Raw genomic sequence first — 22,238 nt, 5'->3', positions numbered from 1 at the left:
AAGATAAAAGAAGGGGAAAAAAACCCTTTAACAAGGCATGAGGGTAATCCAAAGGCAAGTACTTTTAAACAGCACTTAACAAGTCCCTGGGGCCCACTCAAGAGCCAGGCCCCCCAGACGTGCCATCTCCTGCCCCTCAACAGCTTGAAAAAGTAGTAATTGCAAACCTATTTGCATTTTTTCCTCAACTTGTCCATGCTTATCATGTGGATTCGTTTTTTTTTTTTCTTTTTTTTTTCAAGCAGGCACCAGAGCAAAGGGACCCGTTCCCGAACGGGCCAACGGCTCAGCAGCCATGCTTTGCTGGCCCCCTGTACCCCGAGCCTGCACCTTTGCCTTCCCCTGTTTTTTACATTTTGTTCCTAATTATGTTGCATCTATTGCCGTACACTTAATTAGCTGCATTAATGTGATTTCTTTTCACATAGTCAAGCAATTAAGAGCTATGATTGAGTTTCATTCAATTAGCCTCAACAAACATGCTAATTGATGTCCCAGATGCAAATGAGGTGCGATGAGAGAGACCTGCTTCCAATTGAGAGCCACGTCAGAGACCCAGAGCTTTCAGCTTGCTGACAGAAGCATAGTTTAACGTGGCTCCTGCCTTCTGTGGGGATGGCCTTAGGAGAGAGACGAGGGGCCATTAGCGTCTCTGTGTTCCAGATCATTCTGGATACTGAGGATTCACGGTTTGGCTGGCTGCTGTACAATGCGGTCTCACACTTCACAGATAGGCGTCCCTGGACTGGAAGGCGATCAGCTGGGTAACATTTGGCTGCTGCAAACAGACTGTGCTGCACAATCCCCATCAGCAGATAGTTACAAGGCTGTCAAGAAATTTCCCCCCAAGAACCTCAAAAGCAATCCCAGCCATCCCCGAGCCCTCTGTGTGCGTGATGGCCTAGATCGTCTTCGGTAAAGGGGAAGTTCATCTTCGTCACCTCTGGGGCATTTGGCACTTGAGTTAAGCACAAAATACAGCAATCCATCAATAGTCCCTAAAAATATTCTTAGCAGATCGATTCTGGCTGCCTTGCATCTGGAGGTTACTTTCAGCTGTCTGTGAAGGATGGTTTGCTGATGCACTCACGGGGTTAGCCAAGGCAGTTAACATGATCTTGGAGACGAAGTGAAATGCACAAACTATGATCTGCACCCCCAAACTAGAGCTACCACACACACAAGGCCTAGGGAACAGGGCAGCAGCTTTACCTGCTGCCAATCCAATTAAAAGAATCAATGAATGCCATTTTTTTTTTTTAAAACGGACAATTTTTAAAAAGAATTACAGTGCTTAAAATCAAGTGGCAGACAAAGTAAAGGAAATCTCTGTTGTAATTAGATTTCCCCAATATGCTCTGGCTCCTCAGTATAACATGTTGATAAAGTTGATGCTTTACCAAAAAAAAAAAAAAAAAAAAAAAAAAAAAAAAAAAAATCATAATACTTTGAGTCAGGTAACTTTTGTAGACATTCTGAAATTTGTTTTCTTTTAAAATTACATTCATCATTATTTACTGTAATCTCTCTCTTCCCCCCCCACCCCCCACCCCCGTGTGTGGTGTGGTGTGTGTGTGTGTAAGTTAGAGGAAAACAGAACTCAGTTCTTCAAGCTTGGCAGCATAGGTCTGCCTGATGAACTGTCTCTCTATTTTATTTCTGGACACAATCACTCTAACTGATCTAGCCTCCTCTCTATAATTTAGCTTAGCTATCTTCAAAGTGTGAGCCTCCATGTCTGCCAGGGTTCCAGAGGTCAACAGACAGCTCAAAATGGCTCCAGGAGGTAATTTGTTTTTTTTTTTTTTTTTTTTTTTTAAATAGGATAAGAATTTGTTCTATGTTGGAAGAGTGACAGAGCAGTTTACCTACAAGAAGAAGCTACTTTTCACTTTGTGAATTCCAATTGTCTAATATGAACACCTTGTTCATATTCTGAGTGCTGTCACAGGCAGGGTGCAGGTCTGAAAGTTACTGGGTGCCTCCTTTGTAATTGCCAGCTAAACTAGCCACTTTTAAAAAATGTTTTCACCCAGCATAACAATGTTGCACACAGGTCATAGTTATCTCTTTGGGAATTAATTACAGGTATTTTCATGGAAAAAAAAGAGCAAAATGAGTCCTTCGAGAAAAATATCTGATAGTACTGATGACTAATGATGAAACCTGAGCTTCCTTGCCCCCCCCCCCAAATTAAAACCCTGCTTTTTTCTCACTGTGAGCCTGGTATGTTTCAAATACTTAACATTTTCTGAAAAGATTGGCGAGGGTAATAATGCGGTATCTGGGTATATAATGGACTGGAAGAAAGTGTCACTGTTTGGAAAATCTGCACATGACTGCTGCATGACACCATGTGCATGGATGATGCATGTGGCAGGCATGTCTAGATAAAACGCACACAGGTCATTCAGGGAGTGCAGGGCTCTAATGCAGGAGAGAAGGCCATGGCTTGAGATCCCACAGTACATCCCTAAATTCTAAGATGCACACTGTGTTTCAGTGTATCATCAAAGAGCAACACTCAGGGAGAGCTGCAATGGTACTTAACATACTTCTCCCTCTTCTTTGTAAGTGGACACCTTTGTCCTACACTTGAACAAGACTCCTCAGGTCTTAAAGGGGTTCGGAAAAATGGGAAAGAACATTGCTACTTCGAGGCTTTCTTTTGGAAACTCCTTTTGTCTTGTTTTAGTTATGTCTCTCTCTCTCTCTTTCTATATGTGTGTAGGGATCCCTGGCTTGCAGGGATCCAACTGAAGTAGTCAGGCCTGGAGACAAACACCTTTAACTACTGAGTCATCTCAATGGTCCATAAAATATATTTTCATAAAACTATTATCTACATTAACACAGAATGTGTGGGTCCTTATTAAAATGAACGTCACCATTTAAAATTTTTGTTCGAGTGCCTGATATGAACAAAAGAGGCTGATTTCTTATTTTCACTACACTTTGAAAATGTCCAGGTTAAAAAAAAAAAAGGTAGCCTTAATTCATTAACTTCTATTAAAAAAAAAAAAAACTCACAAAAAGTGTATGTAAGAGAAGCCATTGTTGGATACACTACTATTCCCAAACTCCATTTGGTATTTTTTTCAAAGGAAACTAATCCATAAAGACAGATATAGCACCAGCCATTCACAGAGATCAAGCACATGAGAGTCCCACACGTATGAATGATAAACAATGGCCTCATGCATAGTCACGGGCAGAGGAGAGACGCATGCCTAAAAATACCTCGGAAATGCTCAAGGACTATGAAGAATCTTCTGGTCACGTCCTTTCAGATCATGGAACTCAAAGACGACAATTTCTCCTTCTCTCCAAAGGGTCCTAGTCACAATAGCAAGGTAGGAGGCAGCTTCAAAGCCACAAAATTTCTATGAGGAATAATTTTGTTTCCCAAGACAGATGACAGAATTCCATTGCTCTACTTTCATAAGGGCCTTCCTGAAGGCCACTTGTCACTGCTCATGCACCTGACCCTGGGCCACTGTGGGAATAAGGCAGCTGGTGAATCAGAAACTAACAGTGACTGGAGCCAAGGTATCAGTTAGGAGACTGTGTGTTTTCTCTGATGAATGCCTCATTGGGTCTGGGTAATTATGCTACTCGTGGTGGCTGGTGGAATATGGCTGGGGTTCAGTGGCAGCACACTTCCCCTACAAAAGTACAATGGCGGGCTCACTCCTACTCTTCAGCAGGGCAAACCTCTCCATTCTGTGGACTACTGCGGCCAGCATCCAACCATGGTGGGCAAAAGTCCAACACCAGCCCAGGGGGATAGGTTATTGTAATATAAATCAAAATAGCAGAAAATCCCACAGTGAATTATGAATATACCTTTGGCCCCTTGATTGTATCCGTCTTGATTGACTTACTCTATTGAGCTTCATCTCATTTTAGGTTCAATTGAATATTACCCAGTTGTAACCCATGCGTGCTCAAACTCAGCCTGTGCCAGTCGAATGCTTCCCCTACGTGAAAGACTGCCTATCTCTTTGGGAGCTGCAGGCATCTCCGAGGGCAGGACAAATTCTAGCATGGCAAATTGCAAGGGTAGGGTAGTGTCCTTTGCTAGTGGAGGACTTTTAATATTTAAATACTGGCAGAGCAGCGATCTTAGCATCTGTGGGTTCTGTAGAAATGTTCACTACAGTGATGTCCGGCTAGCCTGGCTGTCTTTGAGACTTCAGACTCTTATGGGATAAACTGGCTAAAAGAGGCACTCTGAAAGGAAGAATGGACTTAGGAAAAGAGGCTTTTACTATAGAGGGTGCCACATCTTACCTCCGTTACTTGACCTAAGGGGACACTCAGAAGTCCCAAAGGAGGCCCACCACGGATTTAAAGTACTTGTCATCTGAGAGCGTCCACACAGGCCTGCTTAGGAGGATCTGTTTACATAGCTTTCTTCCAGGCACCTTCTCAGAGGCCCCTCCACTTCCCTCCTGCCCACAAGGTAGTTCACAGCGCCTCACACACACAAAACTCACACAAGGGGCAGTGACTCACGGTTCCCAACACCTTCTCATCTCCCACACTGAACTCTGTTTGGAAGACAGCACGGCTTGTCCCAATTAGAGGACAGGTCTCCACCGAGTAGGCGGAGTAACAGGGACCCATCACTAGTTCCTCCTTTGCTGTGTGTTTGGCGGTGGTTGCTTCGGGTACCCATGCTATGTGTCCACATTTTTCCTGCCGCGTGGGATTGCTGTTAGGATTAGCTAAGATGGAAATGCCTCGGCTCTTAATAAATAATGCTCTCACTACAGTCACCCAGAAAAAACACTGACTCTCCCTCTTTCACTCTATACAGCCATTTCTTGAGCTAAAGGTGTTATTCCCAACCTCAGACGGCAGATCTGACGGGAGAAGCCATTAGGGGTGACTGCGAATCAATTTTTCACTTCACAGTATAGGGGAAAATTTTCCTTGAAATGCTGGCATTTTCTACCTTGTCTCCCTCCTCTTTTTGGTGGGGGAGGCATGTATCTGGCAGTCAGACATTTTTATTGCGAAATGCTGTCTGGAAAAGATGCAAAGTAAAACCTGCTAAAATGCAAGGGCAGAAACCCCCCACAAAACTAAGGGGGGAAAAACAAAAGGCCCCTTCCCTTTGCTTATTGAGTTCAGAGGCATAACAGGCTGCACCCTGCAGCAACTGGGAAGCTACACTAATTTTAAAGCCATAAAACGCTATCAAGTGCCCTGCGGGGCAGGAGACTCTGAAGCTAGTGGCACCTAAATAAGACATGGTTCATTTACTTCGCAGCTTAGCCTAATGTAATCATCAGTGGTTTCTTAGCCTAGAGTTGTTAACAGGCAAGTAGCCGGCGCAGAGACGGCCCTCCCAGCCACTGAGGGGGCCGAAGCTAGATTGCTGTTGATTAGAAAATTTTTCAGTTTTGACAAGCATTTAATGAACATAAATCGCACCTTGATTGGTTTCCTTTCGGGGCCACGGGCACACCTGAGCAGAAGGGAAGGGGCCTCACCGGTGCCACCCCGCCCTACCTTGCGACACCCTAGCAACAAGCCGGCAATCAGGTTATGAGCCATAGAAGAAAATATTTATAAAATAGAATAATGAAATTCAATTTCTCAGAAGAAGAGGGAGAACATTTGCTAACCCCCTCAGCCAACCTCTCCCACTGAGACCTCGCTGGTGACTGTCACCACAGAAAAACATAGGGTTTTGATTTATCTGCCTTTCTGGGGACTTTCTGGCCACAATTTGTAACACTAAAAGGCCAAAAGAAAAAAGAGAGAGAGAGAGAGAGGAGAGAAAAAGAGAAACAAAATGATATAAATTGGGTACAAAGCATGGCCATCGCCATGTGAACTGTCATTTGGTGTACTGATAAGGCAATGTCTCCTGGAGTCTTCTAGGAGCTTAAAGATGCAGATCCATGAGTCACATAGTGCAGTCTGTGTACACACATGCACGTATGCCCTCTACGTCTTCATTTTAATAAAACAAGCAAGAAGACACTTTTCACTTCAGGAAACAGCTCAGTTGGGGTCTCCCTACCCACCTACGCACTCCATCCACTCCCCCTATGCACCCTCCCATCCAACCCCACCACCCACCCATCTACCCCCCCACCACCTGACAGACACCCGAGAAAGGTTGGTGGTGTTACTACCTACAAGGCCTCTGGCTACAAGTTGCTCCCAGTCCCGTGGAAGAATTTGGTTTCAAAAAAAGCCAAGAGCACAGACAAACAGCCCCATGAAGCAGGGTGAGGGCATCCCAACAGGTCTGATGGAGGGCATGTCCAAGAGGTAGGGACAGAAATCAATCCTAGCAGAGAGAATTTGTCCCTGAAGATGTGAAGGCGGAAGGGCAGGCATGTGTAGGATGCTGAGACAGCTCAGAGGTGCCACAGAGAAGGAACAGGCGACGCTGAAACTGTATTTAGTAGCTAGGATGCCACCTCCAAGGCAGTAGAGCGTTTGTGTGACATGGTGATGTCTGAAAAAACTACATGGAGGGAAAAAGAATAAAAAGATGAGAATTCATGGAGAGAGGAAAAAGCCGACCCAGAAATGATGCTCTTCTCTGGCTAACAGGCTGCACACAAGTCTGCAGCAGAGATGGGGCATACAAGCTGAGGGGCAATAAATGTTGGACACTTCCCAATGGAGTCCCAGGACTGGAAACTACACCCCTAACATGGTTTTTAGGGGACATTCAGCAGAGCACCAAGTGTCACGTTCAGTGACAACATTCCCACGTCAAGGACCTTGGACTCATTGTCAGGACACTGCTAGGGCATCGGACGGCATGTGTTTCACGGAAAATACAGGTGGCTGTACTACAAGAATGAGCGCCCTCCCAACACAGAGGAAAACTTGCCCCTCAAGGGTGCACTCCTGAGAGCCATATGCTCATTGTGCTTGCTGCCATTGACAAAACTCAAAAGAATTTATCAGTTGTGGTGTGGTCTGTCACTTAGAAACCCATTTCTTTCCCAAAACAGGTGGCTCAGACCAGATCAATACTAACTGCTGGCAACAAGATCCCACCCTTTGATCTTCTGTAACTATAACATAGCATCCTAACACACAACCCTGACATCCACACTCAGGGCACTGCTACCTCCAAACACGGAGCAAAGCTGGTGCAAAGCACAGGCCACACAGATGGTGGTGAACAGCGCAGAGCCACGAAGTTCTGACTCATGGAGAAGCCAGAGGAAAAGCCACCCATCATAAACAAGTGACGAAAATTGAAGCAGCGTGTCACCAACATGACTCAGTGACTACGCTCATGTCAGACACACAGGAAGGCTAGACATTTCCTGTCCAATGGCTTTCCACGTGTGAACAAGAATAAGGTCTTTTGAACGTGGGATCTTGTCGAGGTGGGAGCTTTTCTTATTTCTGCATGGCGCTGGGACCACCATGGAAGGGCTTTGAGTGTAACTGAATGCTGTGTACCTCAGGCAGTGTGAGGTCCATGCTGGCAGACGTGAGATGCTGTGGGGAGGCCTCCCACCCCAAGTCTCCATGTGATGAATGGCTGTGGGAGGGATTTCTTCTTAACACAGGCTCCTTCCCTGGGAAGACACCTTGCTCAGGGATCATCTCAGATCCCTCTCTGATGTTGTGTCAGCCAAATGGCTTCCTGTCTGCCTGTGGAATCTGAAGCTATTAAAATCTGCATCCTCATGACAATGTCCAGTGTCACTGACTACTGACTCAGAAAAGCACTGCACTCAGGGTTCACAGTACACGTAACCATCCCTTGCTATAACCAGAGAGCCTCAGCCACCCAATGGCTAATGGATCTATAGAGTAAGAGATGTCCCTTCTAGAGCTCAGTTCCAATTTTGTGTATGAGGAGGGGACAAAAAACAAACAAGCAAACAAAAAACAAAAAGGAGGGCTGACTTGGTTTCAAGAGGGTACCAGGAAGGAGGTGAAAGGAATCCGAAGAAGGGGAGAGCAATTCATACACACTAGGCGGGGCTGGGTGCAGCTGCCAGGTCCCTTGTAAGGAAGACAGAGGTGGGCCTGCCTGAAGTGTGCTTTCTCAGACAGGGTCCCACAATGTGGTGCCCATGGTACGCAGGGCTCATTCTTACAGGCCCACTTAGGAAAGCCACCAGACAGGGCCGACTCCAAGAGCACGATCATCAGCCATGCAGGCGGCTGTTCCCCCGACACAGAAGATGAATAGGCGGCCGTGCTGTGCTGCAGAGCCCTGGGGCAGAGGTTCTTTCTCATTATCCCCTCCATTTTTCCATCATGGTGCTCCCTACGGCTCATATCTAAGTCCACAGAGTGGAGACCTAAGGATCTCACAATCACATTGCCCTGCACCCACCCAAAAACAGGACCAGCAACGAGCCTTAAGTCCATGAGACCCTCATATCTATCTGTCTATCTAACTATCTATCTATCTATCTATCTATCTATCTATCTATCTACCTACCTACCTACCTACCTACCTATCTCCTCTTCCTCAGGGCAGCTAAGTGCTCTGGACCTTGGGGGTCTTGTAGATGAGTGATTTAATATTTTTTAAAATTATTTTATTTCACGTGTATAGGTGTTTTGCTTGCATGTGTGTCTGTGTACCACAAACCCACGGAGACCAGAAGAAGGTGTTGAATCTCCTAAACTAGAGTTAGAGATGGTTGTGAGCCACCTTGAACATGAGTGAGCCAAGGTCTTCTTGAAGAACAGCTAGTGCTCTTAAAGCTGAGCCATTTTTCAGCCCCAAGATAGATTTATTATTATTATTATTATTATTATTATTATTATTATTAGTAGTAGTAGTAGTAGTAGTAGTAGTATATTTAGAAGCAAAATACAAAAGAGCAAGCCATTGTGTCAATAGCCCAAGCTACCAGCAGGTTTTAGAGTGGGCAACCCATGATGCCATCGGACTCTCTCTCGGTTTAGTTTAAACTCCTGGAGTTGTCAGGCAGGACACACTCTCCAGCACAGGTAAAGCAGACATCTGGCTGGTCCATCTTGGAGTGGAGCATCAGATTGCCCATGATACCTCATGACTTCCAGGGCACTATGCTCCCTGGAAAAGTGGCCCTTTCTTACTTTGGTTGGGTGTCCTTCCTGTTCCTAACTTGGTTTTTTATTTTATTCACTTAGCATCAGCTGAGAAAGGAGGAGGAAGGAACTGAGTGGGCTTTGGGGGGCTCCAGTTTTAGGGCCCAATGTGTAACTAAGTGATGCCCGTCGGCAGCTTTCTTCTTAGGGGTGCTCTTTTCCTCGGGTATCTGACTCCATCCACTTTTCATTTTGCTCAGTTTGGTGGAATTGCTGGGTCCCATACTCCAAAGGGTTAGAAGCCACCCTGGAGGGCAGTGCTGACAAAGTGGGTTCCCAGAAAAGACAGCTGCCAGCCAGACTCAAGGACACAATGGAGAGCCACAGTGGCCAGTGTAGGGTCTGGTTTCCAGTGCACATCTTCCAACTTCTAGACAGTCCATGCAGACTAAGCCCAGGACTGCTTGCAGCTGAACATGCTGTAAGGGGACATTTCTCCAGCCTGGTCCCCGCAACTATGGTGGGCACCAGTCTGGGAACCACCATTTTTTAGGGATCACAGAGTTCAAGTTCACCATCACCCCCTTCTGTGCCTCCAACTTCTCTCTCCATTTGCAAATCAAGGAGGATCAGGGCCAGGTCAGCTCCAGAGCCTTGGGGGAAACTAGAAGAGGTAGCAGTTAAGAAGCCACTGGACAGAAATGGTCTTCTGGAGATACCAACCAGCCTCCCCAGTAGCAACTTGAGTAGTTTCCTTCCATATACTCCACGGGGACAGAGGCAATATGGTGGGTGTAGCCTGGTTTACATACAGGCAGAAAGAAGGTGAACCACCAGCCAGATTTTACTTGTTACTAGTTACCAAGTCCCGCTCTGTTCTTTAAGGCTTGTGCAGCACCAGCTGATAACGGGGCCTTGGGTCTGTGACAGGATCTGAGGAAGACAAGACACAAGGCAGGGCAGCCTTCCTTGTAGGTTGGGCTGCCCTAGGGGTAGGAAGGGCCTGGGAAGGCTCAGCGCTGCCGTACATGCTCAGGGATGGAGACTGAGAGGAAAAGAGCTGCAGAAACACAAAGTTCTAGAAGGGAAGTTCTGGAAAAGGCATGCATGGGCTCTGTCACAGGTGGGTCTCCAGGAACAGGCATTCCATCCTTCTGCCATCAAGGCCACCTGGAGAACCAAATCTATTCCCAAGATAAGCTAGACATAGAGCCACACAAAGTGTTTCATCCAACAAAGGACATCTAACTACATTTAATACAGTCAAACCTTTAGAATATACAAGAACTTATGAAGACATCTATTGTACACCTTGTAAACACAGACATGCTCGTGACACACACACACACACACACACACACACACACACACACACACACACACACACTCAGGATGGAGCTACATACTAATATGCTCACTGCCATACTGAAAAGCCCATACGTGGGAACTCACTCCATCACTCATCCTACAGAATGTGCACCTTAGCCTGACCCATCTCAGTCCTCTGCAGGACCTGCCTGCACCGGCCTGCACTTGGACACATTCATCTAAGACAGGGTGTGTTTCACAGTCACATGCTGACTAGCTTCATCTCTCTGCTGACTATGGTAGTGGAAGTAACAGGGTAGCTGTGTGAGATTGCTTTCACCCTGCTGTCCAGTCAGAATGACCTGCATGGGATCACTTAAGTTAGATGCTGCCTGCATAAGGACAGTCAGGCATGGCAGGCACTGTCATTAGCACCAGAAGCTAGCCAGGGATTGGGACGGGAGCAGGAGTTTTTTTGGCATGGTTCTGAAAGGTACAGCTACAGCTCTAAGCCAAGGGGGGGGGGGTGGGGCGGAGTCACACCAGCAACAAACCACAGGAGGATACTAAATGTCACCAAGCATGCCAGGGAAAACACTTTTTACAAAGGTGAGTGTCCTTGAGTGTGCAGGGGAAAGGCCCTGGCCAAAGGTTCTTTGGGGAGATAAATGTGCATATGGGTCACAGCAATCTGAGGATGGATGCTCAAGCCACTAATGTCATGTAGATCCTACAGCTCTGCAAACTGATGCCTGGGAGTCTACTCTGTCTTAGGGAAGCAGATAAGGGCACAGGTATCAGGAGATAGCCCGTTCAGAGTTACTTATAATAATGGGGGAGGGGGTGTCAAATTATTTGCCAAATGTCTTGCTTTTATTTTGTTTCTGAGATGCTGCTGAAGCACTCAGATTATATCCATCAGTGGAATAGTGGGATTCTATGTAAACATCAAAACTGGTGCCATGTATTTGCAGTCATGGAAGACTGCATGTGACCGATCACTAGTGAGATGAGCAGGCTGTGGGATGTACCGTGTCTGAGGAAGCACCAAACCCACATGCACGGAGACACAGATGTCCACACTGGCGGCATCCACTGTCACGTGTGGTGGAGGAGTGCTTTCAACTTCCACTCAGTATGTTTATCTTTAACTCTTTGTTAACAACTGCAACTTTAAAGTATTCCAATTTTTCAAAAGGTAACAGCTTGCTGGAGTGGCGGAACCCAGAGACTAATGGTGAGGACCTTAATCCTCTGCCTCTGCTGGAGCTCATGGAACCACAATGAACAGTCCGCCTTAGAAGAGCTCACTGGGGACAGAATGACCTGATTCCTGCCAGGGGATAAGACTGGGTCTGCTTTCCCAATCTTAAGGAGACCACGAAGGCGACATCCTACGGAGAAGCTGCTTTCCTGCCTTCTGTGTTGGTGCCTGTGCTTGACCTCAGCATGAAACCGTGGCGAATGACATCTAGGCCTGGCTTTGCTCTTAGCGGCTCAGAGCTGGGATCAAATTCAGTTGTTGCAGCCTAGGTTTCCACAGACACTCTCTTGGCTCCTCACAGCTTCCTCCACCTTCACAACTCTAGTTCATATGCAACTGCACTGTCCCGCCACGGCATTGAGAGCCCTACGTTAACAGATGAAGCGGGTGTGGGAGCCTGAGGGACCACTGCCTCACATACATCTCGGGGAAACCTAATACCACTGTCCTCTTCACAGGGAGGCGGAGGGCTGGCCTTGCCCCTGCCCCGTGGAGCTGTACTCACATGTAGACTGGGGTGGTAGGTCAGCACGCCGTTGTCGCACAGGGTGACGTACTTCTTTTTCCACTCTTTGTTTAGTGCCTTGCCACTTCTCTTCAGCAGCATGCCCTGTGGGGAGAGAGGAGCCGGACGTAAGGTCCCGTGTAAGTGGACAAAGGGGCAGAAGACACAAAGGCATTCAGGAAAATAGAAGCTTCCTTTTGGGTTTGCATTGTTAGAGGACATTATCCTTGTTTGTACATTTAATTTGGGCTTTTCTGCTCTTCTGTATTCAACATTACAGGGGACTTGGAAGCTGAACTTTACTATAGACTCTGAAGACCCACCATGCTGCAGAGGGCATCCGGGCTGTCCATCAAACTCCACACAGAACTGAGTCACAGCCAGTGGGAGGTGCCTAACGGAGGGACACTTTACATTTTGGCATTTGTGGCACAGGGAACTGAAACCAGGACCTTGCACATTTAGGGAATAGTAACCTACCAGTGAACCTCCGCCCCAGCCCTAGCCCCTGCCCCCAGTAACATATTAAAGACAGAACGCCCCCCCCCCAGACCAATGATCTTCTCACCTTAATTCTATAAACATGACATGTTATTATTTCTTTGCAGAATTTTAATTTATTCAAACCGAAATTCCGTTTGCAAACTTTAGCAACAACACTGGGTGGGTGAGCTGTAATTCACCTCAATCGATTTTTAATGAAGTCCCATTAAGATCTCTGGGAAAGCTTTCAGAATTGGAAAACATTTTGGAAGTCACATGTGGCCTTGCCTTCCCTGGATGGCTGCTTCGGATGTGTTCCTGATCTAAGTGCCAATTCCCAGCAAACCTTGCATCTGTTCCCAGGCTTTCCTGGGTGAGAACAATGGTTGGGCAACCCTGAGTGGGGGTCAGGCCAACACCCCAGCAGCCCCCCCTCAGTTGCAGCTTTCATGCCAGGCTTGCCCACCCCTGGGCATTCCAATTCTGTCAACATGCAGTAAGGAAACCTCTTATCCATCAATAAACTGCCGCAATTATAATAATGGCTGAGAAGGCATGCACCTAACACTAGCTAATTCAGCCAGACTTAGAAGGCAGGAAGTCACAGGTTCTCAAATACACCCTTGTTTGCTTGGGGACACAGAGGCAACCTCCCTCCAGTGCTCCTCCGATCCTGCTCTTGTCCAGGGATCTCGGGGTGGTAGAAAATCAGGCACAAGGCAGGAAGGAGCTCACATGTTAAGCAGCAACACTGAAAATCCAGCTGTGTTTACTCAGATTATAAGCAAACTTCAAATCCCAGCGCGGGGATCTGGTCCATTCGTACCGTTACTGAGAGATCCGAACCCACAAAGGAACCTTTGGAAGGCCACAGCTCTGCAAGCTTTTTTTTTTTTTTTCATGTAAAGAAAGCATGTGGCCAAAAGTGACAGAGGAAGATGCTTACGATGCCCATCAAAGCAACAAGAGCTCCCCTGCTTGGTACAAATGGGTAGGTGATTGGGAGTCACCCCCCCGGACACAATAATAAACCAACACCTCTCGGGTCCTCACATTTCCTCCCCAAGGACTGCTCCCATTCTTAACCCAGCAACACAGAGCCACACCCAAGTTTTCCAGTGGCCTCACATTTTGCCATCATCCACTTCAGATGGAATTTCAACAATACAGAGGGCTGGGGGGTCATTGCAATGTCACTAGAGGATTAGGGCGGCTGCAGGCTTCAGAAGGACAGGGCCCTTCCTGCTCAGGCAAGCGCCTGCAGATGGCTAACACGACTCCTTTGGGAGGCTGGTGGGCACTTTCATGAGCCAACCCTACGCTCCTAATTATCTTTCCACCAGTGAAGACTATAGAGGAAGAGGAGAAACTGGCCAGACTGGAGGCATGCGGAGAGACAGTTATCTGGGGAACTAAAAAAGCGGTCCATTCTTAAAAAAGACTTCTTTTGCTTAACATTTATTTATTTATTGTGTGTATGTATGCCACAGTATGTAAATGTGTGTGTGTGTTATGTGTGCATGTGTGACGAATCAGAGGATGTGAGTGTATGCATGGGTGTGTGTGTGTGTGTGTGTGTGTGTGTGTGTGTGTGTCTGAAGGGTCAGAGGGCAATTTGCAAGAACCAGTCCTCCCCTTTCACCATGTGAGATGTGGGGATTGACTCCGGTCATCAGGCTTGGCAGCAAGAGTCTTTATTTGCTGAGCAATCCTGCTGGTTCCAGGTTAATCTATTTTGATGCTCCGGAAATAATATTACCAGGAAGGAAAACATGAATGTTGACAACCATGGATAAACTCTACTGCTCCTTGGAGGACACTGTTGGATGACTGGAGGATTCAGTGGATTACTGAAACACTGTAGGAGTAGGTCAGCCTGAAGAGCACGCCCCTGTCCAAGAGCCACCTCTTTCAGCACACCTGCCTTGACCCCACTGACTTAGCTTTGTGTCCTTCCACCCCTCCCTTCAAGGTTATAAAAGGGACGGAGAGTCGCCCCCACCTCTCTGTTCACACGTCCTGGCTGTAGCCAGCAGGACTTTGAAGGTCTTCTGTGGTCTAAGCACTGCCCAGCACCTGCCCTCCCTGAGCACTGACTCTCTTGCTCACCATCAACCACAGGCCAGAGGCAGCAAAGCACAAGGCTCCCTTGTGGACAAGACTCTGGGCCACACAGGCTGAGACATGCAGAACCATAGTGAAGAGTCAGGGCTGGTACCTAGCGTTCTCAGAGGGCACCTGCGAGAGGGGTCCACTCACAGCAATGTAAGATTATATACTGCAGACAAGGCTCAGCTGCCAAGAAGATTCAGCTTAGCCAAGGGACAGGACTGGGTGGGGCTTCCTTTTCAGGTTGGCCTGGGGTACAGTGTTCAGCACTCAGATTCTACAGAATACAATGTATTCAAGTTGCACATTGGCACAGGCCTATAATCCCAACACCAGGATGGAAGAAGCAGCCAGACATCTATGCATTTGAGGCCAGCCTGATCTACATACTGAGTTTTATGGCAAAACAAATCATAAACAAAATACCCCCGCCCCCCCAAAAAAAAAACCCAAACCAAACCAAAACCAACACCTTGTGTTCAGAGTGAGAAAAAGCATGGCCTCAGCCCGACAACCCATATGTGACTGGCCATCCAGGGGCAACCCTGCGGCCACATCCTGGCCCACATAGGGCTGCTACTCAATGGTCTTACATACACAAGCTATTTGTGTTTTGACTGTCACTGGTCCTGGGGATTCTAAAATGCGAAATGGGTACGGTGACAGTTTTCCAGCCTGCAGACACAGGAGCAGGGCAAAGCACAGTGAGGCCTGGAGTAGCCCAAATCACAAAGCAGCCTGGGAACAAGAGTGATCTTCTTAACAGCCACCTACAGAGGCTGGAGGAAGACGTGGTGTGGCTCCTTCCACCCCAGGACCAAAATGTACGCCTGGTCCAGGGTTCGCTTCCAAAGCTCCAGTTTTGGGCCCATGTCAAAGACAGTTATTCTCCTAAACTGCTTCTGCTTTATAAGGCCATGGTCATTTGATGGGGTATAATTAGAATCACCAATGACCCTAAGTGAGGACGCCTGGCCGTTTCGTGACTAAAACAGGTTTCCTTTTCTTTTCTTGAGTCGTACAGAGGGATAAGCACTGTTTCACAATCTGAACAGGCAGAGGTTAAACCACACAGCTCTACATGTACTAGGAAGGTGTGGGGTACAGTCACCATGTGTGTTCCTCCTGGCTCCACTGTGACATGGAGTCATAAGGGAGTCCCAGAATGGACAGGGCCTGTGGTGGGGCAGACAGCTTCATGCTCTGCCGGTATGAACTCTCCCCCATCCCTAACAACCAAGAAAGCATACAAACAGTTCATTTTAAACTTTCAGAGGACACAAAGCCGCAGTCCCGACAGCCAGAAGATGACAGAGGCCGGAAGGCTCCTGGCTGTCTAGACACAGGCGGGCGGCTCCCGTCAGCGCGTGCAAATGGCCCTTATGATTCTAAGTCTCTTTGAGTAACTGTAACCTAGGGCAAAACTGCACAGCAGAATGTCAAGATGCATCCTTTGTCCATCTTTCAGATGCCAATCTGGTACACGTGAAGACAACCCTTGCTTTAGACGGTCGTTGCCGGCCAGCATAGTCATCCATTTGGGAATGCTTCATTTCACTCTCAGAGGGCTGCAGCATTTATTTGGATGTTTAAGTTTCAGGGCAATACCGAGCTTCACTCAAAAGACAAGTTTGTTCCCTGCATGTGCGATCGTTAGTCTATGGAAAGCCAGAACCGGCAACCATTAGCCTGCAGAAAGCTGATGAGCGTTTGTGCACTGTGTAAGTCCATCATCTCCCACTGACTCTGTGCTGCCTGAGATTCGCTTCTACCCATGGCACCCAAGGAACAGATGCTGTCCATGTAGATGTAACATTTGCCATTAAAGTCAGTGAGGGGGCTGGAGAGCTGGCTCAGTAGTTAAGAGCAATTGCATATCTTCCAGAGGACTCAAGTTTAGTTCCTAGCACCCACATGGAATGGCTCACAGTCTCTGTAATCCCAATTCTGGAGGATCTGCCTCCTCTGTCAGCTCCTGCACTTACCCAGATATACATTCGTGCATGGGCACACACACACACACACACACACACACACACACACACACACACACACACTGTCCTCAACCATAATGTCACAAGAAATGACTGTTCTCTCAGATCAGTCCATTCTAGGGTGGATAATACAGTGGCATCTCCTAACACGGTGTTTGGAAAATAAATACCTCGTGGCATTGATATGGACCCAGTCGGCTGGGAAGCCAGCAGGACTCAAGAATGCTAGCAGAGCCTTGAGAAGGATGCAGCACTGGCTGGGGCTGGGCATGGGGTGCCAGGCCACAGGCCAGCAAAACCTTCAGCACATCCACAGACCACATGCCATGTTAAATTCCATCATGAACCTGTGCACATGGCAGTAAGCTTTCCACACTGAATGCTGAAAGCAGTGCTGGCCCCCACTATGGGGAGAAGAAAGGGGCCAAGTGACTTTCCAAGCAGAAATAGAAAAGATAAACAAAGTCCAGGTACCAATGTACCCATCACATAACAGTTCCTGGGAGCCAGGTCCTTCTATCAGCGGAAACTTTTGGAGGAAGCCCCGGCCTCACAGCTTGAATCAAATGCAGACAAAGATAGCAGGGAATGAATGAGGGTCTATGGAAGAAGTAGAAGTCTGACCCTTTCTTGAGAACTTAGGAAAAATTTCAACAGCCAGTCAGCTGCCATTTGTGCAGAGCTGAGACTAGAGATGGTGGACAGGTTTCTGTGCCTTGATACAAAGGAGGCTAGCAAGAGCAAAATAACAATAATAATAATATTAATAGTAGTCGTAGTAGTAGTAGTAGTAAAGAGTGTACAATCTTGAAAACGCTAGAAGGCTAAAAATGAAACCTGGTGTCAGGACACTGACTGCCAGGCACAGCAGGAAGGAAGCCGGGTAGCCACACAGCAACTAATACAGGACACTTCTTGAACAAGAGAGAAGAAACAAGGACCCAGGACTTCCTGTCCCCAGGACAGGGTATGTTAGAAGCAGGTACCTGGCTGAACCTTCAGAACTCCTGTGGGCCAGTTATTGCCATGTGTCTCTTGTTCTTTTCCATCTTTTTAGAATGTGGGGATCTGCTGCAATTCTGTGTTTGTGTTACTGCTACCTGGGACATGGGTGTAATGCTGCTCCTCTCCTGAATCCCCTGCCTCAGACAGTGAGGACTGTTCCAAGGACTTGGTGTAGAGGACCACATCATGAACTTCCAGTCTGACGTCCCAAAGACTTGAGACTTTGGGGATCCTGGGATAGGCTGGGGGAGGGTAGGCTGAAGCCAGAAGGCTTCAAAGCAGACCTACAACCCCAGTTCTGGTGGCATTCATACCCTATGTGATTCCCTGGCTCAATTTACCTAGTGGAATGTGGTGGGGAACAACTATGCTAGTTCTAATCTCAGCTTGAAAAAGCTGGGTAACTCTGGCCATTATGCCCCATGGGATGACAAGACTATCTTGCTACGGGCGATGGTAAGGCAAGGCCAGACCCTGAGTCTGTGCCTGAGGGGAGGATTAGTCACCCTCAAGGGTGACTGTCATTGCCTCTGCCCCCTCCTTTGCTGACTCTCTGCATGTGTGAGTGAAGGACTTTAGTGCTCCAGCCCGAGACACCTGCGGTACACAGGATTGCTGCTGTCCCCAGAAACCGAGAATGCTGATTAAATATCAAGCCACTGTTGTTTTAAAACACCAGGATTTGGTTCAATAACCTAGCACTAGATAGCCAAAACACCAGACAGTGACAGAACCAGGCATCTGGCTTTCCGCCCGCGGCCCAGAGGCTTTTGTTGCCTTCCTGGGAACCACTTCCCCACTAGACCAATTGTGAGGGTTAGGGTTTCTATGTGTGTTTAAGAAATGTAAGGGTGTTGTGACAGTTCGTATTATTCCTTGGAAGTGGCCAGTATTGGTCTAATTGCTACACCCGATTCCTGATGCATCACAGGGACTGTGATTAAAATGATCTACAACCAAAACATCAGGGTCCCAGGAAAGGGATGTCTTGCTTTTTGCTCAGGTATCCTCTACAACACAGGAGCAAAAAGCAGGGCTGTCTGCCACACCACACTCTCTTTATTCGTCATGTGTACGTTTCTAGTCCCAAGAGGTCATTGAAAGCCAAAAGCAATGTTAAGTGTACAAGCTTTAAATAACTTACTAAGTTAATGTAATGAATGTAAGTGCGATCTGAAATCCATCACTCACTGCTTGCCGCAGCCCCAAGCTGTGATAAAACACCACTCATAAATTTATATTAAAACTCTGCTCGATAGCAATTATTTACCAACAAAGATTTATTGACTGCATTAGAGTCTGGGGGTCTTTCCCACTCAAATCAGTCTTTGGGTCTCAGGGGCTGAATGGTGCTGGCCTCTGCTCAGAGAACGGCTGTTGAGACAAACAGGGGGCAGCTGATGGCTCGGCTCTACCGTGGAGTGGAGCAGCAGCTGAGACACGGTCACCCATGCAAAGACAGGATGATCAGACAGCTTGACCACCAGCTCCTGTCCTTTCCCTCCTGGTTAACATACATCTGGGCCATGTGTGTCTGGTGTAAGAAAGATACACGTGAAGCTTAGCAGGGACAGAAAATGAGCTACCCTGTGCGTGAGAGGGCGGACGCTTTCTCTGTCCCCAAATCAAGTTCCAGAAATGTGGGAGGTTTTTTACTCACTGAAAACAAGCTTCTTCAACAGACATCCTGAAGATCTGGCTGCCAATCACTAAAACTGTCGAATTAACAATAGATACTTTTATTCTAATTAAGATTTTCCCCAAACATTGTCAGTCAGCTTGCTATCACTGTGACACATGATCCCAAGGAAGGTCAGTTGATGGGGAGTGCTTATTTTAGCTTCTGGTTGTGTGAATTTCATTCCAGGGTCTCTTGGCTCCGTTGCTTGGAGCCTGTGGCAGTATAGCTCATCATGATGAGAGTTCACAGTGGCCTGTTCACCTCAGGGCAGCCAAGAAGCAAAGAAACAGACAGGATGACTAGTTCTCCCTCCAGGACATCTGCCCAATGACCTAAGTTACTCCATGTTTTTCTCATGTTTCCCCCATCTCCACAAGCCTTCCCAACATGGGACTTATACAATTTTGCTGTAAAAAACCTAAGACAAGTGGTGTAAAAACCGAAGACAGGAGCTTTGTTGGGGAGCAGCGAGTGTAACATGCTTAACTTGTTCCCTGAATCCAGACAGGAAACCTGTCCACCCTATTCTACCTTCTCAGTGTATGAAGTTGCCTCATGCAGGTGACAGTACCTAAGTTTCCAAGGAGAGGCCTTGACCACAAGGCCTAGGAAACATAGGTGCTCCATCTCTGTGATGGGCTTGGGGGGCACAGGCATCCCTTCTGCCAGCCAATCTCTCTGGCACAGCTGGAGTCAGTGCTGATCCGAGCACTACCGAGTACTTCCATCCTGACCCAGATCAACGGTAAAGCTTTCATAGCCTGTATCTGTTTGCATAGTAGGAGATCTAAGGGCTCTGGAACACCTCAAATTATCCATCTTGTCTTACTCAGAAATGGCCAGGGTCGATCTAATTGCTGCACTTCAGTTACCGATGCATTAGGGAGACTGTGATTGTAATGATTCCCAACTAAACCCATCAGGGTCCCAGGCAGGCCCCTGCATTTTGTTCAAGGACTGTCTTTGGTACAGCAGAAAACAGCAGTGCCTGTCACTGCAGTGTCATATGGGATCCTACGTCTTGGATATTTCTGCATATGAGTATTTTGCTTTCATGTGTGTATGTATATGAAGTGTGTGCCTAGTGCCACCGAAAGTCAGAAGAGGACACTGGATTCCCTAGAACTGGAGTTAGGTTATAAGCTATCATGTGGGGGTGGGAAGTCAAACTTGGGTCCTTTGTGAGAGCAACAAGTACTCTTAGCCACTGAGCCATCTCTCCAGCCCCCATACAAAGCCATCTTAACTGTGTCTCCCCTAACACCTCACACTCTCACAAAGGGTACTGATGCTAACTAACACTCTATAGGGCCATGGCTGGGACATGCCAGCCAGTGGGCTGGATCTGATCTTAACACTCTGCTTGTGAACACAGCTCAATCAGAACACAGTCCAACTCACTATGTCCTGTACAGAAGAGAGAAGCAATTCAGGATTGATATTTGTCTTAGTGTGTTGTGATAAAACTCTTACCAAAGTCATCTCTGGAAAGGAGAGGATTTACTCCAGCTTACAGGCTACAGTCAGTCCACCATCTACGGTCTACGGAAGACAGGACAGAAACTCAAGCATGAGTCTAGTGGCAGGAACTGAAGCAGAGACCATGGAGGAAGGCTGCTTACTGGCTTGCTCAGCTTGCTTTCTTAACCCTAGGACCACAAGTCCAGGGCTGGTACTGCCCACTGTGGGCTGGGGGCCCCTACATCAAACACTATCAAAAAAAAAAAAAAAAATGTTGCACAGATTTCCCTACATGCCAATCTGAAGGAAAGAGTTTTTTCTTTTTTCTTGTATTTTTGGTTGTGAGTCATCTCTTGAGCCTAGGAAGCGTTTTCTCAATCCAATCCAAGTTCCCCTTTCCCAGAAATGTCTCAGTTTGTGTCATAACAAAGACCGAACCAGCAAGCCCCACAAACTGGGGCTGGTTGAGATCTGCCACAGGAAAGCAGAGGATGGAAAGAGACCAGCAGCTAGAATGCTCATAACTGTAAAACTCCATCCTTTCTCTTCTTGCCTCATTCCTAGCATCCGATCTGTCCCTTGGCTTCTACTTGGAGCTGCAGGGTCACAGGCTCTGGGCTTCACAATTTTTGCTTAAACAAGCACATAGAACCCTTTAGCAGCCGCCGCCACAGGGTTATCTGATGGGAGATGCCATTCTGTAAATATGTTTCTCGTATTGGTTAATGAATAAAACACTGTTGGCCAATAGGAAAGCAAGATAGGCGGGACTAGGAGACTAAGAGGAAAGAGGAAGTAGTTGGGAGGAGATCAAAGATGGAGGACAGAGAGAAGAACGCCAGCAGGTTCCACCGGATGCTCTCCTCTCCACGTCCCACCAGCCAAGAGAGCGTTCCCCCACTCCTCCTCAGACCTAGTTCCACAGGTCACTTCCGCCTCTGGCTCCACCCCCGATGGGCGTGGTCAGTGTCACAGAAGTAGACAAAGTGAATATCCCACTACAGTTACCTGTGCCCACCACACAGTCCCCCTCAGGTCCCCAGAATGCAAATGCCAAGAGGATCTCTGCACATCCAATGACATCAAAGTGAGGCCACCATGTTGGTGAGGGGCTCGAATGAATATGACAAATGTCCTTATGAGAAGAGGGAAGTGGGACATGAAGATGGTCACCTACAGACCAAGGGAGAGGCCTCCCAAGAAACAGTATTTCCTATACCTTGACACCTGACCTTCAGCCTCCAGAAGTGTGAGGAAATTTTGTTTAAGACGAAGCCTGGGGACTTCTAGATGCTGGCTTCAAATGATGAGCACACAGTTATACGAATAGGCAGACACACAGCCAGCACCAGACATGGGAGGGGGCACACCTCTCGCCACACACAGCACACAGGCTGCATGCTC

General features: G+C 47.4%; 1 protein-coding gene across 7 annotated transcripts in view; it reads right to left on the bottom strand.

Annotated features, from left to right (window-relative positions):
- Agap1 (ArfGAP with GTPase domain, ankyrin repeat and PH domain 1) overlaps window positions 1-22,238 on the bottom strand; it is a 436,703-nt gene that overhangs the window by 156,510 nt on the left and 257,955 nt on the right. For all 7 annotated transcript variants that reach the window (XM_051190767.1, XM_051190761.1, XM_051190762.1 and 4 more), the window contains exon 10: window positions 12,102-12,206. In XM_051190767.1, coding sequence (XP_051046724.1) covers window positions 12,102-12,206 — 105 coding nt within the window. The remainder of the gene's footprint in view (window positions 1-12,101; window positions 12,207-22,238) is intronic.

This window comes from Phodopus roborovskii, unplaced genomic scaffold, assembly GCF_943737965.1.
Source record: "Phodopus roborovskii unplaced genomic scaffold, PHOROB, whole genome shotgun sequence".
In the NCBI taxonomy this organism is placed as follows: Eukaryota; Metazoa; Chordata; class Mammalia; order Rodentia; family Cricetidae; genus Phodopus; species Phodopus roborovskii.
This window is presented reverse-complemented; position numbering and strand designations above follow the sequence as displayed.